The sequence below is a fragment of the Micromys minutus genome, assembly GCF_963924665.1.
Source record: "Micromys minutus genome assembly, chromosome: 3".
Taxonomy (NCBI): domain Eukaryota; kingdom Metazoa; phylum Chordata; class Mammalia; order Rodentia; family Muridae; genus Micromys; species Micromys minutus.
This window is the reverse complement of record NC_137972.1, coordinates 49957017-49976276: the sequence shown is the minus strand read 5'-3', so window position 1 is coordinate 49976276 and position 19260 is coordinate 49957017. Positions and strand designations below refer to the sequence as shown.

Genomic DNA, 19260 nt, shown 5'->3' with positions numbered 1-19260 from the left:
CAGGTCCTCATGCCTGCTTGGCCAGGGCTCTACTGACTACACCTTCTACCCAGACCTTGCAACTCCCTCTACATAGTGCTTTTAAGATTGTAGCTGAACAGTAAATCAGAACCACAGATTCTGACCATAAGGGCTAGGTTCTTTGCATGTTTCCTTACTTGAACTTTTTCATTCCCTCTTTCATCTTCCTTAGGTGAATATAAAGTAATTTTTTTGTTCCCTCCTTTGGTGAATATCAAATAAGTTGATTAGCTCTACCAGCACAGGGGTTAGTTGCTTAGTTTGGCTTTCGAAAGAGAATTAGCTCTGTTTCTAAACTATAACCAGTGAACAAAGGTTACAACATGCAGAAAAACACCCAACATTACCCTAAACACAAATGGAGTTTCTCTTACCTGCTATCCAAATCCTAACAGCCCTGGGTCACAAGGACACACTGAAGTACCTAAGCCACTTTTGTTTTGGTCTCCTGTAAGTCAGATTCAGAAGGTGAAGAGTTAAAGCTCTGGGATTTCTGTTTACTGTTTCTGAGCCTAATAGGCCCCTCCTCTGGTTATTATAAGTTACCTAAGTGTTTGCTCAAGAAAATTTTGCTAAGTTCTAATTGCAAAAAAAAAAAGTTTTGAGAGTGTTTATATATAACGATTAATGAAACAATCCATAGATAAGCAGGGAGAAAAATAATTAACTAGGATTTATGCCAACTGGCCCTTGGGAATGCTGATATGGGTGTTCGATGTGCTCCAGTTCATAAGACCTCAAAGGTGGTAAAAGTATCCTCAGGAGACAGTTCCAGAAATGCAGATAAAATAGCCAGGCATACTAAAAAAGTTCCTTAATTGCAAGACAGGGGCCATCAAATTAGAGGAGAATTGCAGTGTCAACTATTTACACCCCCCACCCCATCCTTCCTTCCAATGTACTTACTGCAATACAGCAAGCCCTCCTTGTACACTGTGGGAAAGACATAGTGAAGAGCTAGAAAAGAGGGACATGATCGTAAGACTCACTGGTAGTGTTCATACTGAGGACTACAAACCCCAGACTCCAATCCTACCAGGGCAAACTAGCAGAGAGGACTTTCTACAGAAGCCCATGGAGACAACAGGAGCTGATGTCATATTCACACGTGACTGCTTGGCCTGCTTTCTGGTATTTGTTTCCCATTAGGTATTTATTTGCTCATTAACTTTCCTGTTCTTCTTCCCTTTCTATATATATATAACAGTAGCTTCAGAGATCGGGATTCTATTCACTGGTGGCTTCACCCTCAGTGCCCACAGCAGAGCTGAACATACCTATACAGTTCCTAAATTCTGTGTTCTGACAGCTTGGAGTGGCTCTTGTCTCTTTAGTCATTCTGTGGCTTGGAGGACTATTTATGATCTATAATGAGGCCCTGGAGTATAACTGTCCTGATAGAAATAAAGATATCTATAAGAGAAATTTGCACCCCTCCCTACTAATAACAGACTATTGAGGCAATGGGTCCCAAGGAAGTGTATTTCCTCAGGGAAACAGAGACTTGACTACTCAGCACACCAGTGAGCCAGGACAGTTTTTAGGAAGGATCACACATACATGCTGCTCTCTTCATAACAAGATGATCTTTTCTAATTCCCAATTCCTTGGTGGGGTGAAGAGAAGTCTTGGCCCAGTGAGGAGGAGCTGTACTCTCAGCTTCTTGTATCCATGGGGCAAACCTCACCAAAGTACAGCTTCTATCCACTGCAGCTGAAAAACCAGATCTATCTAGCTTTTCTGAATCATGTTCCTAAGTCTGCTCTTCACATTTAGTGATTCCTCTATGAAGCTTCTTTAGACGCTAGGATAAAACCCCCACAATAAGAGTGACACCGTTAGATGCCCTGCCACCGTGAGATTATTACCATTATGTGGAAGAGTCAGCCAGTCTTGCCATCACTCCTGGCCATTATTTGATCATTGCTGCACTCGACAATTCTCTCAGTAGATGAGGGAGAGTGATAGGAAATATTGCAAAAACCTTAACTCTTCCAGTACTTATACATTTCCGCCCTATTTGACATCTTAATGTGATTAGAAGTCTACTTTCTCTGTAGAGTCTGAAGGCTTCTACACATAGGATGAGTAATTACTAAGCATGCTGGGACAAATGACAAGATTTGGGAAGATGTCTCTAAGGCAGCGAGGTTCTTGAAGCACTTAACATGAAACAGACTAAGGCACATTCAAATGTGACTTATGAGAAGCAGAGTGGACAATCTAGCTTAGAAACTCTGGTTTCTAAGTGTGTCCACAGGAACACAGACAGATGATACCCTGTAGAGGTAAGTATTACACAGTAAAAAGCACCAGCCATGTTAGCCTCTGCTTCTCTCTGGCCCCAGGGCAGATCACTGCCACACCAGTCACATCAGTGGCCACCCTCTTGTGGCTCACAGGTATGGACTCTGCTCACATTTGTCCTGTAATTATCCTTGCCTTATTAGATATTCATAGCTATCTTTGGCTATTTAAAGACACAGGGCAGGGTCATTCTTTTCCACCATCTTCTCTTCTTCCATCTTGGTTTCTTCTCTTCTCTTCTCCTATCTCTCCAGCCTCTCAAAAACTCTGCACCCATCTTTCTTTTTCACTGCCCAATCATGAGCCTTGCCTTATCTTGTGCCTTTCCTCACCTGTATAGAGACATCAACCTTTAATGCCCCATTCAGAATGGTCTGAAATGGTAGTGGCTAACTGGTGTACCTAAAAAGTATGCCAGGATATAAAGAATGTGCCCGAGAGGTGACGTGGAGAAAGTGGCCACCTCAAAAACTTAAATCAGTCAGGGAAAGAAATATAAAACAGACATGAACACATTCATGACAGTAACTACTGTCAGCAAGGACAGGGAGAAGAAACCAAGGGTAGAAGGTTTTCTATTTTCAGCATATAAAAAATGATTGAATAGTAAGGAACTATTCTGTGTGGACAAATCAGTACACACTGCATGTGTGCATTAAACAATCATATACTGACAGATTTAATTTGTATTTCAATTAAAAGTGAAAATTTGCTTGCACTTGATTTTTCACTTTGTTGTAATTTTATATGTCTGTAACTTTCCTTTGTTTCTATGTATGCCTGTGCATTGTGTGCATTCCTGGTGCCTTCAGAGGTCAAAGAAGGGGCCAGATCACCTAGAATGGAATTTACAGAAGATGGTAAGCTACTATGTTGGTGCTTGGAATCAAATGTGGGTCCTCTGGAAGAGCAAAGAGTACTTTTAAGCACTGAGCATCTCTCCAGTTCCTAAAGATATTCTTTAATAAGTGGCTTGTCTAAGTAAAAGAGGGAGACAAGATAACAGACATTAGATTGGTTCCCTAGACTGGATGCTTAGGGAGACCACCATGTACAGAATGGCTGCCTAACTCTGAACTATACAGAGAACTACAAACAAAGCCACTCATGACCCTTCCAGTAACACTCTTAGCTATGTACCAGAAGGACTCTCTCAGCACATCATGGAGATGCTTGCATACCTTTGCTTCCTAAAATAGTATTCAAAATAGTCAAGAAACAGAAGCAGAAAAGATGTTCATTGACAGATGAATGTATAAAGGTATGGTGTAAATAACAACTTTACTCAGGCAAAAAAAAAAAAAGATGAAAATTAGATAATTTGAAGTAAAATAGAACAATACAGAAATAGAAATTATCATGTTATGCATAAGCCAAACCTTGAAAGAGAAAAAATTTTCTCTCCTATGTGGAATCCAGACTTAATTAAAAATTAGTATTTAAGATACTCCAAATACTAGAAAACAGAGGGCTATTTGGGAAGATGAGGAGAAAAGTAGGAGGAAGGATGGCAGCAGATGAACTGGGTGCATAAGACTCGAGCTCAGATTATGCACGCATGAGGTTACCCACAGGAAATACACTTAAGTAAAGTTTGTGTAAAAGTGAAATGTTGATACATTCAAAGAAAACAAAAACAACAAAGGTAACTGTCTAGACTTCTAGGTTTCTCAGTCCCTGTGAAAGAACAACCTATCATCAGCCTGTAAAGAAAAAGAACATGGGGGCAGTTGCCTCAAAAGAACTGACGTCTATGCTGCACCATCTCTGGATACTACCTAAGGAAACAACTCCTGCAAGTTTTGGTGACCTAGGAAGTAAATGTTTACTTGTAGACAGGCAGCCAAATCTCTTTGCTATATTTCTGAGTTTGCCCTAAGAAAGCCTGTCTCTAAACATCTTCATGAGAACCCCAGAACTAAGCCAGCTTGGAGCTGCCAGATTTGGTGTTTTTATTTGTCCTAGTGAAGCCTTTAAAATTTTGTCTGCCTTAGTTTACCTTCTGACTCTGATTATAAACATAAATTAAGAGAGATGTAGTATTGCTTTGTCTTTAATGCACTCTAAAAGCACAGCACTTTCAAGTGTTCTATTTAGCATATAATAATCTAAAACACCAATTAGATTAAGCATCGTTTTGGTGTACCATGCCTTACAGGGGACATGGTTTTACTTCTCACCTCCAATTCTGGAGAAACTGAAGCATATCCTACAGGGGTCAAAAAGTTAATCTCTTCTCAATTTATACTAAACAACATCAGGTTGTTCTTTCAAATCTGAATGTAATATTTCTTTTATTAAACTGTTTACTTGGCTGTCCAGTTAGAGAGTCTTGGCCAGGCAACAAGTCTCTTCAAACCTCCACTGTCACAATGTGGTCATGGAGTCATGTGAGAAGTCTTACTGGTTGTGAGAAAACTCCTCGTAGCCTCAGTATCTTCAAAATACTGATGTGTTTCTATGTTCCTCCCTTGTGTAGGAAATACGAGTGAGTTCACTTCAGATTACTCATTACTGCTAGCTGATGGCCTTCAATTATGTTTAAACTATCCTTTATGTGCCTCTATGCAAAACATGTTTTTGCCATGTGTAGCTTTTCCTAGTGACTATGTAGTTTATTCTGGTGAGCCATTTTAACACTCATAGTGTAAACTGTCTGATGCTCTGAATGGAGTCGGCTACTGTAACAGACTTAGTCCACCTCCTTTCTGGTCCTGCTCTCCCAGGTTCACACCACGAACTAGAGAAGGGCAAACATTCTATCAGTTTAAAAACAGCACATGGGGCAACTTGGGTACATTGAAGCTGTTCAGACGGCTCTCATGTGTACCTATGTACATTCAGTCTAAATGAAAAGTTAGAACATAACAAACACTTAAAACAGTGTCACAAGGTTTTGCTTTAGAAATGATTCTGAAATCATGTATTTTCACATCTTTATAATGGTGATTTAAACAATAAAAGACTTTCCAACGACCAATATATACATGAACTAGGTTGGACCTCCATGGTCAGAGAGCAAGGCCTTATTAAACCAACCAGAGTGTTATCACACACAGGTTAGGATGCTTGAGACAGAAAGGACTGGTCAGTGGCACCACTGAAGAGGAGGGAAAGGCGGCAAGAGCACATAGCACATGATACATTATGCTCAAAACCAGGTAAAACCCGCACCAGCTCACAGAAAGGCAGTGATGGCCTTTCAGGTAGAGGGAAGGCAAGGAGGATTCGGGGGTAGTGTGCACAGGGGCTCAGGCATATGTTTTGACCTAGTTGGCAACTTCAAGGGTATTCACAGTGAGTGATAACCCTTCCAACTAGGTAGTTAAAATTTGTGTTTTAAATAACTGTTGAAATTAAAATGGTGAATTTAAAAACATGGTAAAGATAAATAAGAAGTCTCTGTAGAAGGCCCTTCCTCAAGGAGCATGTGCAAGACATGATTACCCTTTTTCAGGGTAAGTTAAACGTATCCTTCCTTAAAAATTTTAACTGATACTATCCCCAAAATGCCACATCAGATAGATGAATATTTTAATTCTTGTAAATACTTTAATTCTCTTTATGAAGCACTTTATAAAACAGAGGAAACTGAGGCACACTGAAGGAGAATAACATGCCCAAACTTCCAAAGCAATAAGTAGTAAAGGTTAACCCTTGGCAGTCTGGCTGTGGAGCCCCGTAAACAATGCACTCCCTTCACATGTGGCCTTGGCTTCAGACCACGTTTCCTTTTGGAAGTTGGAGGGCTCTGGAAGAGATAATCTTAAGTTGGCAACAAAGCAGGAAGCACAGTCCAGGCCAGCCAGGTGCCTCACTAACACCCCCCTCCTACTCTTGCTTCTCACAAGAAGGTCCCCAGAGGCCCACAGACTCTGGTTACGCAGGCCAGCAGAGGCTTACTGGCCTCTGCTTTATTCATTTACCACAACACTTCACACAAGCTAGATGCTGAGAATCAAATACAAGGCAAAGCATAATTTACAAAAGCAAAAAACCAAAGACAGCATTCTATACAGGCCTTTTCTTTGAAATGTATCCAAATTCTTAGATTACAACAAAACCCTGCTTCATATCATATCAACTTCTGCATCTAAGAATCCTGTTGAGCTCTGCAGATCTCAAAGAAGATCAGATGAGACCTACGCCCCCAGCAGCAGACAAACCCTATTACCTTTCTCTCCAGCTGGGCCCTGATCAAAATTACAAGAATAAGACACTGAATGATAAATTTTATGTGAAATCAGCTGAATAACTTAGCTATCTTGAAGACTCTGGATTTAGACAGTTCAAGAGGAATTTGGTGCTATGTGCTATAAACAGATATGTAGATCTGTTCGTATTAAAACATGAAAACAAGCATTTAGGCGTCCTAGGTGGGAAAAAAAAAGAAATGGACAATTCAGAGGTGGGGCTGACACTGTGGACAGAAACACAATCTGTCACATTTTTCTTAAATGACACTGTAATTATTACTTTACCAATAAAGTTGTGTTGTGTTAACAAACACATAGATGCTAAGACTGGATTTGGTTTAAGTTTAATACAAATAAGCCACTTGTAATCCTGAGTTTCAGTAAATTAATTCTTATATCTAATAAGACAAGCCTTTGAAGTAGTTAGGGGTGAGTTCCTGGAAGCACTCTCTCTAGGCATGTGGACAGGGCTCTATCAGAGATAATTACGGCCAGCACTAGAGGCTGCTTCTTTGCAAAATCAAATCAACTCATCTGCACACTTTTGGTTGTGCTTTGTTCTGTCTTGTTTTTACCCCCTCCACTGTTCTGACTCGCAAGGACCAAACAAGGATTGAAAACACAAATTAATTTCCATGCTTTTTAACCAGCTTAGAAATTTCAGGGCTCAGAGAATGTTCTGGGAGATGAGCTATGCATTCATTTTCCTGATATAGTGTAAGGAAAATAAGTCCCACATCCCTTTATCCATCCCAGGATGACAGCCAATCTCAAAAAAGTTGAAACATTCCAAGCACTTGAAAATATTCCGTAAGAATATTTTTGAAGAAATTATTTAAACAAAAACAACAAAAATGACCCTGCATGTCATTTTTTAAAAAAATTCGTTACACCCTTTAGTTTTATAAAGTTAAAATCTAAGAATGGTTACTGAGATGTTCAAAGAAAAGCTGTGCTTCTTGTCTTGGGAGACTGAACCCTCAGCTGCTGTCCATCACTAACATAAGTAAATCTCACAGGTGATGACAGCCAGCGCTTTATTCCCACCAGTGTCCTCTGGAACGTCCTGGTTCAGAGAGCCAGGCACATGCCTGTGCCACCTACAGAGTGCCCTGTCATGTGGGGATCTCTAGGAGGAAAATGACTCTGCTCTTAGAAGGAAGTGTGAAGAAGGCATGTTTGAGCAACAGCATGGAAGAGCTATGGTGACCAACAAACCCTGAACAACATCAGCTGTGGGAACAGATCTTTCCCCAAATACCTTTGATGGATGAGAGCCTTAGACTGCACTGGTTTTGCTCTTCCTGGACAACACTGGAGAGCTCAAGAGAAGTAACGCATCTTAACATTGTTTTGTGAATCGGAAAAAAACGTCGGCAAGTTGTAAGAAAACCCATCCTTAGCAATGGCTAATACACAAGAAATACTGACGAGCATATTGAATATATGGAACCAAACTGCATGTGAACACAAACAGGCTACCGCCAGTGCAAGTCTTACTGAGAAGCATCCACATGAAGCCAGCTGTAGTCCTAGTAAGGGTGGGGTGGGAGCAACTCTGGTTAGTTTTCATTAGTGCTGGCCTAGAATTCTTATGCTTTCAAATAATTTAGTAAGCAACAAAATGTATTAAATGCCCTAACAATATTGGGATAAGAAGTCTTGAATGAGGTTTAATACAAATGAAAATGGCATACAGTTAGCCCCAAGTCCAGTATGAGAATTAAATAAAAAACATAAAAAGTACAGACTTTTAAAAAATTGAGACACTCTATATAAGAATTGAGTTTAAGCCTGTTATCTCTATTGACCAAGAAAAGACAACTACAGCAAAGCAAGAAACTGGCCAGGAACTCATTAAACGCCTGCAGTACCCAAGCTGGCCACAGTGGCACTACATTCCACTCCGATACACTGTTAATAGGAAAGATTTATATAAATCAACAGAAGCTGGAAAACTACGTTCAGTAATTTAAGACTTAATCTTTATGTTCCAAAGTCATAATTGAGACTGCAGATTAAACCACCTACAGAAACAGTGAAGCTATTATCTCTCCCATACAGTATACACTGTGATGTGCGATCCTATAGTTATATACAGGTCTAACACTCTGGTAATATCTTCAGGATTCTTATGAAAGGAATGTGAGGCCCTAATTCATGTAAACAGAGGACTGAGGCTTGGTATCAATTACCCAAATACATGCCAATAGACCGCACAGCATTACTCAGCACACTGCCTTTTGTGTTCTTTTCCACCCCCCAAAACTTTATGGGCAGATTCTGAAATGAGACCGAGAAGTTGCTTATAATCCTTTAACCAAACAAAAATCAATTTATCATGTACTGCAGTAAGTAGATAACAGGATTTATAGCTGAGGAAGGAAAGCACATGTTGCCTCTTCATTCTCAGTAACGGGTCACGAGTTGTATCATCTTGAGGCTGGAAACAACACTATACCATCTCCCTACTAAAGTCTTACCTTGGGATCAGATGTGATCAGTTTGAATGCTTGATAGACTTGGGCTTCCTTTACACCACCTCCAAGGTCCAAGAAGTTAGCTGGCCTCCCTCCATTCAGGAAGATGATGTCACAAGTAGCCATGGCCAACCCAGCACCATTCACTGTAAAATGCAAATACCACATGACTTGCAAACATGAAATAGCATGGAAAATGGGGTGGGACCACAGAGGACCAATGAGAACACTATCAGGTCTAGGTCAATCTGTGCCTTGAATTAGGATTCATCTCAATCTGGTTTATGGTTAGCAATCAGGATAAGTGTATCCAAAGAATAAGCAAATCATCATGAGGAATCATCAATAATTCAAATAAAACAGGTAAAGGAAAGGAACCAATTTGGCTGTGGGTTCTGAAATGGCTCTATGTTGGACGGTGGGCAGAAAGAATTATGGCTGTGAGGAGTTTCTAGCTATTCAAATTTTGTGAACTAAGAGCAATGCTTGGCTTGTCCCTGTAGAGATGTTCTCTGAATGTGTAACCTTTGGGACTAAACCAACACCTAACGGTCCCATTTTCTTTATCTTTGGCAGGCATGCATTTTTGTATGAGCTCATTGAGAGCAAGTCAAAAGAGAAAAAATAGGGCCCAAACCAGCATGCATGATGCTACTTCCCCTGTAAGTCAGTTAAGAAGCATGGTGGCGCATCCCTGGAACCCTAGCACTCAAAAAGCTAAAGGTAAATCTGAATTCAAGGCACCTTGAACTATATAGTAAGGACCAGGAAAGCCTAGGCACACAATATAATTCTGTCTCAAAAAGCAAAATCAAGGGGCTGGAGAGATGGCTCAGTGGTTAGGAGCATGTACTGCCACCACAAGACCTGAATTCAGTTCCCAACACCCATGCTAGGCTCCCCTGTAACTGAAGCCCCAAGGCATCTGACATCCTTTTCTGAACTCTGGGAACCATTTTCCACATGTGTTAACACATATCTAAAAATAATTTTAAAAAGTAAACACAAAACGTAATACAAGATCTTATTTCCTAACCCAATAGTCAACCCAGAACAAAAGTAGGACAACTGGAGGCCACTCTTAAGAACTAGCATACAATTCACACTGACCCTTGCCTTTCAGAGGAAGGGTTCCTTCCAACTGTACTGCTTTCCCTTCTTATGCTTAATTATAGGATTGCTTTTCTCAGTTGACAAGGAGAGAAGGTCCAGAAACTCAGCAAACCCCTCAGGGTAAAACACCGTGGACTAACCCCCAGACAAGCCTGGGAACTGTACCTACCTTAAGGTGGAGGAAATTAAAAATAGGTAGTGGGAACTTGTAACCTGGCGTGAATTAATCTGTCCCCAAGCCCAAGCTCAGCAAATAAAGTATATCTTGCCCATCATAAAAAGGGTATTTGTAATAAAAGATCTCCAAGTAGTGTGCAGTGTTGCTAATCAGTTTGTAAGAAACATTCATCCAGAAAAATTTGTATTTAATTTGTTCTAAACCCACCCTTATATTGTCCTATTCCCAAATTCATACACATGTGATCAGCACATTTACTTATTGCCACCAAGAGGTGGAAGTGATCTACACTTCTCAGATCGTGCTTTATATAAAGCAGGCACTTTAGGGATCGATTGTAACTGGATGCCGTTTTCCATTGTATTGAACAGCAAACTGTTGAAGACTCTTCATGTCTTAATATAATGATGCTGTTGTTTTAATGAGCAACAAATCTTTTTAATTTTAATTTCATTAAGATAAAGACCTCAGTCTCTAGCAGAAACACAGTCATGTGCAATTAAGCCGGAAGCATATAAATCACAAACACTGGAACCCATGGACAATAACTGAGACTGTACTGCCTCCTCAGAACCATCTTATCTCAGCTGCGTAAGCCGTTTTCACTAAATTAGAGAACTACGACGGAGCCCAGTGTTTGATTATTAAACAGGCATAATGGAAGTATTTTGGCACTGGTTACCATTCAATCTGAAATGTTAGTGAAACAATTAAAATTTATGTCCTTTGCTTTTTCCTCTGTGCCCTAGTTAGCATGAATTGTCAACTTGACACAACCTACAATCACCTGGGAAGGGAATCTATGCTGAGGGAATATCCGGATCTGATTGGCTTGATGGGCAAGTGTGTATGTGTGATTACCTTGACTGGTGAGTGTTATAAGAGGGCCTGCTATGGGTGGCACCATTCCCTGGGCAGGTGGTTCTGGGCTGTATAAGAATGAACTAGCAATTGAGCTTCCAAGAGTGATTATTACTTCAAGTTCCTGCCCTCTTTTCCCTCAATGACAGAAAATGGCCTGTAAGCTAACTTTCCTCCCTAAATTTCTTTTGGTTAGAATGTTTTGTCACAGCCACAGAAAGAGAACTAAAACACTGTGAAAAAGTAATTTTGTCTCAAAAGTACAGTTTCATAACACTTCCTAGTGGATGGATGCTGAATGCATAGGAAACGTTGTTACTTTTACTAAAAAAGGTTGAAATGCTGTAAACAATGGTTCTTTGAATACATATATTCACATAGGCATGTGTGTAAACACACATGTTCATATGTGTGGATGTCAAAGGTCTGGAGTGTTTTTGCACACCACAGACACCTGGAAACATCTGGACACCTTCCTTACATTGTCTCATGTCCACAGCCATCAGCTATCTCTGGAGGAGATGAACACACCTGAACCTAATATCCTGGCCAGCTCCCCAGGAACAAAAAAAAAATCACCCAATCTGAAAGTTTGGGAGTGCCAGAGTTGAAAAACTACTTTAAACCAGTAACCATCTAGCAAAGTGGACTTTGAAACTGTTTTCCATTTGACAATATAAGAAAACACCTATTTTAACAGTCATTAGTAAATACCATTTCAGAATCTTGTAGAATTCCAGACTCAGTGCGAGCACTTACCGAAGCAGGCGATGTTCCCGTCTAGTCCTATATAGTTGAGATCATATTTGGCAGCTTCATTTTCAATTGGCTCATTCTCTGATTTGTCTTCCATAGAAAATATGTCCTTTTGTCGGAATTCAGCATTGTCATCAAAGTTTATCTTGGCATCAAAACAGACAACTAAACAAAGAGAAAAGGAGGCCATACCTGAGTTTCTTTGGAGTCAATACACTGAGTTATTCAGGCCAGCAGGAACAGGAGTAAGGAAGGCAGGAACTACAATTCTCTCACATTATAGTCAGAGAAGCCACCATCTTAACCTTTGAGCTCTTAGACTACAGAGATGAGCAGGACAAGGTCCCTGTTCTGAGGGACCCACCACTCAATTCTGCAACTTGGACAGTAATTCACTCCTGTCACTCTCTGCTCTGTAGCACAAGGTCATCGGCATCCAGGAAAAGCTTGGTTGTCACAACTGCCCCTGGAGTCACCGCTATAACTGCCTTGCGATACTTACTTACTTACGGCTAGTATTCAGCAGGTGAGCACTGCCTTTCACTTTTATGCAGAAAGAAAAGGGAAGTAATGCCAACTCTTTTTTTCTCTGTCCCCTGACATTCCATAATAAAATTTGAATTTTATCAGTACCCTCTTACTACTCTAATACTTCTAGATTAACTGGAAGTGGATGCTGTGTCAGAATACACATTTTGTAATTTGTTCCTGAATTCTGATGCCGCTCAGTATTAATTAAACTTGAATATATTTAAGATACACAGAATGTTTTACCATACACATGTATTTTAAAATGACAACAGCAGGAATCAGATTTACATATCTGATTCTCAGAATTCCTCCTTCTTTTCTACTAAACTTTTAGGGTGAGAAAACTTACAACTAAAACTGTAGCCTTGGTAAGATTATCTCTATTTATAGTGGGCCTTGGCTTCCTCACTTGTAACAAATAGGAAAAACAATTCCTACCCTAACTTAACCAGGTTAGATGTCTTTGGTTCTGACTTCTCAGGTCTGTCAGTGCTAAGACGCCAGGCATCACCGGGGCCATGGTATACATCCTCTGCTAGAGGTGCAAACAGCACTGCACACAGCAAAGCTAACTCTAAGACACAGCTGGGCTACCAAGCATCTTTGATTACAAGGATGCAAAGAGGACACTTAGGGGACAGTCTGGGAAAGAAGACAGCATCTGTGGTATCTGCACTCCAACATGTTTACTATTTCCCTTTCAGAAAAACCTTGACTGTGCCACTGTGCCATCATAACATTCTCTAATTGAACAAGCCGATGTCTTTGGTCAACATTTACAGATGTTGTGCCAGATTTGCTGAGAAGTACTTCACTCCTGAAACGTGCACCTTCATTTCCCAGTACCTCACAGAAAAACGGTGGACATGGCCAGCTAATTCTACTTGCTTCCAAGGAAGACCCACTTGTGTTATGGCACCCTGCACTGACAGGTACCAGGAAGGTTTCTTCCAGGTTCTCTTGCACATGACTCAAGCACTTGGAGCCGTTCTGACAGAACTGGTATATTAACATTCAAGATGACTAAGCAGAAAAATAAACAAGCCAAAAATTACATAAATGAATACTGATTGACAAGAGAAAATCTTACATAAAGGCTAATATCTGCTTAAGTCCCTAGTCCTGCCACACAATGCCCAAGCACTGCCCACACTATGAATACAAAGAGTGAATGAGTAATTGTTTTTCTACAATGGTGAAGTTGTAAGGAAGGAATCCTGCAATTACCAAAGGAATTGGCCTGTGTTCTCTGTTCTCTGCAAAGGCACTTTCTCCACAGTTAATGACCAGTATAATGATCAATAGAAAAGCAACTTCATTCTTGGCTTTCCACTGGGTTTATAAATACATTCTAATTAATTTATTAGTAATTTTAGCTCCTCCATTACTCACTGGCAAGATTACTTGTAAGTGACACCTTCAAAATGAATGGGCAAAGGCTATCAAATTGACTTTCTAAGTAAAGACTTGCAAATAAAAGAATTCTTGGTCAAGATCAATAAACCAGTAAATCAAAATAGTTCCAAGTAAACTTTGCCCCTTATTATAAAGAATACAGTTGCCAACAACTCCAGTGGAAAGATAATTAATGGAGATGTATGCAAAGTTCAGAAGGCAGTCCCAACAATATGCCTGCAAAGCCATACTTTCAACAGATTCTTTCTGTATTACGATGCACATGCCAAGTACAGACAGGAGCTTACGGTTTGGTGAGCAGCTTGAGAACCAGACAGGCAATCCAAGGCTTGAAAACAAGATCTGTGTGAGCACCTCTAGTGACCCTTGGTACTACAGTAATCTGTTACCTGTCTGGTAACAGATCAGTGTGTGTAGATCCAAGAGCTTTGGGAAACTAAAAATACTGCAGTTATGAAGTTAGGTATGGATATTTAAGTAGGCAGAACCAAGCTGGGCCTGATGGTATGCACTGCATTAGTTAAAATAATTAAATTAATTAAATTAAATTCAGTGTGGCCTAAGCACGTACAACATAATAGTCTCAATTTCCCTTTCTCCATCTTTCTTTCTTCCTCCCCTCCTCTCTTCCTCCCCCTCCTTACCTCTCCTCCCCCCTCTCTCTCATATACTTTGTTCTGCTCAGTTATTGCTATATGACTAGGACAACATATTTGATGGAAACAACTTGAGGAAGGAAGGATGTGTTGTGCCTGGAGATTTCTGTCCATCCTAGTGGTGAGGTGTAGCTAACCAGCCCAGCTCTGGTGGTGGTGGAAGGTATGGCAGTGACTGTTCACACCAAAGTAGAGGGAGAGCAGAGAAAGGCAAAAAACAGGTGTGTGTAGAACCTTCAAAGGCCCACTTCTAGTGTATTATCCCAGCCATCTGTGTCCCATGTCCCCAAATTCCCCAGAACCTGAGCCTTTAAAATGGCTCTGCAGTTAAAAATGAGTAGAGAGGTGGGGTGGGGCTCAAGTGATAAAGACAACAGTTTTCAGCTCCAACTCTTAGCATGGAGATGCTAAAGCTCTTAGAACTTTCTAAGCAATGGGCCTACTGGGTGGATCTTCCTTTTTAACACTTGGCATTTTGACTCTATTCTTGATACAGAGCTCTACACCCCATGGAATTTCCTGGAAATAATTTAAAATGTCCTTTGCTTCTGTCAACAGGTAGAAAATGTTTCCCTAAATACAGTGAGGCATAGTAACAAGGGGCCAAAGCTGAAGAGCAGGTTGTGAGAACACTCAAGTGAACTATCTGGTCCCCAATACAGTTGTCACTGGTATCAACGGAGGGCATCAGTCTTCTGAGACAGAACCCTGAGTATGTGACTGACTCTCAATGCAGGTCTACAGTGTCAGAACTGAATTGAACAATAGGATACCTAGATGTTGTCTGAGAAATGGTCACAGAAGTGGTCTGTGCTGAGTCAGGTAGGAGAAAAGACCAGCACACATATTTCAAGGACATAGATATAGGGCTGTGGCCTAAGCAGCTGGTCCTGGCCACACAGTTTCTCAGAAGTTCAGAACCCTTCTTTATAAACAGGATCCTAGCTGCTGGTACTGTGTGGTGTTGGTGTGAGGAGAAGCTATGTCTGCCCAGTCTCATAGGAAATATGATAACCAACATGATACTTTCTGCATGCTTAGAGCTGACTATCACTACAGCTCAGTTTACAGAACCTTCTTTTCATCTCTAGAAATTACTATAGTCTATAACATTTCCCAAATAGCCCTAAACTTCTATTTTAAGTAGATTGGAGTTTCAACTGTGTATAGGCTACCTGAGGTACTTGATCAGCTGTCACTTGAACACCTAAGAACTTTCTCAAAAGCAAGAATTTTAATGACTAGCATTTTAACAGAGTAACTGTCAGGGCAGAAATGTTTTAGCCAAAGGATGTGAGGTTTTTTTCATGACAGTCAAATTGTACCATACATTTGTATATGGCCACAGTGGCTAAAGACACATATGCATGGACATATGCATCGGGGTGGCAAATTATGTCTCTCAAGCTCATCACCTGTTTCTCTATGTACATTTGTGTGCACATTTACACATTGTGTGGGGCTTCTTCACAGGCCAGCAGCAAAGGTGGTAACTGCAGTTCAGACTACAAGGCCCACAATCACTTGTATGTTGACTGATACTTTGTAGCAATCTCTGGTTAGACATAACTATCATCATATCAGTCTTGCTTCAGTAGACTGGTAATCTACTGAAGAAGAGAACCAACTAAAGAAAGCTACACAAAAAGGAGAGATTAGCCCCTGCATACTGGTGAACTCTTAGATGGCTCTCACGTGTCGATGCAGAGCTGCTGTGTTATGGGTAGATTCACATCTATGTCAACCGCGGGGAAATAGATGCCCCATTTGCCCAAACCTTAGCTTTTTCAGTTAATTCAACAACAAGCAACTATGATGAAATATGTTTTCTGAGGCATGGCACTTAGCTGAGATATTAAGAATTCCAGTGTCACATAACTGAAACCTCAATTCTGTAGAAAATTCATCTTGAACAAACACCAATCTGTATACAAAGTAGGAAAAAAAGCATACCTATTAATATTTATAAAACAATTTTCACCATCAAAAACATATTGTTACATGGTTGATAGATTATACAAATGAATTTTCCTTCTGAACAAATATCAAAGAAAGCTAAGGTACTTATATTCATAGGGTGTTGTGTTGTTTTGTTTGGTGGTGTGAGATGCTGCAAGCTGCTAATTCAGTTGCCCTGATGGAGAACATGACTGGCAGCAAGAGGCCTCTGACCCCAGAGCTTCCACAGAAGAATGTGCTGCTGAGTTAAACAAAAGAAAAAAATGCATTTCAGAAGGAAGACATACACATAAAAGGAACAGAAAAACAGCAGGAAGTAAGACTGTCATAATTAGTTTGGAAAATAATCTGTCTTGAAGCAATGTGCTGTATTTGATTTGTGATAAATAACCATAATGTGCTATTCAAATGTGCCTTGCCAAGCTGGCTTTAAAATGCTGATGCTTTAAAAGGAGCCCGCCTCCCATTAAATATTGATGTTCTAAGAGTTGTATACTGTTTAGAACTTTTCTCCAGTTGCTATGAAGAAAAATACATATGAGGCAAGATGGGGGTAGGGGAAGTATAAAACCAAAAGTGATCATGAAAACAGAGCCTTGAGTGTAAGGAAGAAGCAGAGGACATGCAGCAGCAGCAGCAGCAGCAGTGGCACAGCAAGGGCACTGTGAGCATGCAGCAACAGGGGGCTATTTAGGGGAATCTCAAGGAAGAAAGAAAGGAATTTGGTGTGGCAGTTAACTTTGGCTCCCACTTTGTTGTTCCATGAATGGAGACATCTGTAGATGGAGCTGACTTGTAGCAGGAATTTGCCATCTCTGGGCTTACTGGGGGAGACCATTCAGAACTGTAGAGCAGCTGGCAATCCTCCCTACATTTACCATGTAGGTAATGAAAGCTCTGCCGAACCTCTCCTGGGGGAAGGTCCTCACTACTTGTTCAAAAACCCCAAAGTAACTTTTGTGATCACTAATGGTGGAAAGGGAAGAAGAAATAAATCGAAGCAGAATCCCTGAGAAAAAACTTAGTCTTTACACACCACAAGGTAATCTGCACCTTGAACTCCCCCTTTAGAGTATAAAAGAATTAACCACTAGTAAACAAAAGCTAAGCCAAGGTTAAAAGGCTTTCATAGGTCACTAGCAACCATTATAATCCTCAAAAGAGTCATTAACCCACAATAAAACTCAGTGTCAAATTGCCCTCTGAATAAAGACTGTTAACCACACTGGAAGGAATGTTCTTAGGCTGAACTTCTTCCATGTCTTTTCCCCACTGATAACTCAGCAGCTTCAATATTAATGACGGTCAATGCCTTTCACTCAACAGGAAGTTGTAAAAGTAGATGAACAATAAAGCAACTTTAAAAATGAAATATCCCTAGGTAAGCAATGAGACAGGGAAGAAAGTCATGCTCAGAGAGATGTCCAGCACAATGGCCAGCTTTTAAGTCAAAATATTTATGTAATGCTTAACTTTTGGAGCTCTTAAGCCCACAAATTATAAGAACAATAATTAAATCAGTTTTCATGAGAAACTTTGTTAGTCACCTAAATGAAAATGATTTAAGCAGGGAGATTGTAGTATTATCAATGACTGATCTCTGGCTCCTCAACAGAGTCCTGCTTTGAGGGACACTGCAATGATGAAGAGCCGACTTTCACAACTGATCATCAATCACCATTTCCTAATGGTGTAATGTGACCACTGCTCATTAGAGTTATAAAACAACATTCTCACTTAATGGTGATTATAATTCGATAGCCAAACTTTTATGGTACAATGAACAAATTAATAACTAAAGATAATTTTGGTCTTAAAAATACCATGTAAGAATTCTGTTTTAATGAACTGTATATACAGAATGTATTTTGTGATGATTCCTTAAAAATATTTAAAAATTTTTTTCATGTTCTTATTATTTAAAAAGCAAACTTTAGTCTTTGTAAAGTTTGTGAACACCTTCCACAAAGAATTCCTTGTGTAGTCTCTGACCCCTACAGCTAGATCACAGGGTAAATAAAATAGTCTGACAGCAAAATGTCTTCAAAAAGTTGAGAGGAAGCTGTCTTTCTCCCCCTCTTGTAAGTGTGACCATGTGTATGCACATGCTCACATATACATGGAGAGGTCAGAGGCAACCTCAGGCTTCATTCCTTAGGTGACATCCATTTATGTTTTGAGCTGGAGTCTCTGACTACTGGAACGCACCAAGTATCCTGCTGAGACTCGCGGATGCTTTATCATTAGTGTGAGTTTTCTGTGAACAAACTTTTCTCTGCCTGCTTATAAAGAAAGTACTTTCCAGATGACTCCATGCTGCCAGCCTCCTGCTTTTTTCTTAGACATAGTCTTGCCTTATAGCCCTTGATGCTCTGAAACTCATGACTCTGCTGCCACTGGAAATACTGACCAGTACAACCATGCCTGGCTCAGCATATTACTTCAAAGAGCCTTTATAGTAAATTTAGATAGTGACATCATGTATTGAGTATCAACCTACAGTACTTGAGAAGCAGTATGAATCTAACTTGTACTCTCAAAACCTGAGACTAATTCTAGATCACTCTAACAAGGTAAAAACTGGTTTAAAAGGACAACCAGAAAAAACAGCTCTAGTTAGCCTGGCATGGTAGGACAACCTTGCACATTGAGTCTAGAGGAAAGGGTTCCCATCCTAGCATGCTGATCTAGCTGTCCAAGAGAGGCAGGTTAAATGCTGATCATCTTAATGACGGGAATAACAACTCTTACTTTTGTAGGGCTGTTTGTGAAAGTCTATCACAGAG

The 19260-nt window shown here is 40.2% G+C and overlaps 1 protein-coding gene across 1 annotated transcript in view; it reads right to left on the bottom strand.

Annotated features, from left to right (window-relative positions):
* Positions 1 to 19260, bottom strand: part of SUCLG2 (succinate-CoA ligase GDP-forming subunit beta) — a 261168-nt gene that overhangs the window by 89441 nt on the left and 152467 nt on the right. The window contains exons 8-9 of the mRNA XM_080914238.1: positions 11916 to 12077; positions 9008 to 9150 (exon numbers count right to left, since the gene is read on the bottom strand). Coding sequence (XP_080770364.1) covers positions 9008 to 9150; positions 11916 to 12077 — 305 coding nt within the window. The remainder of the gene's footprint in view (positions 1 to 9007; positions 9151 to 11915; positions 12078 to 19260) is intronic.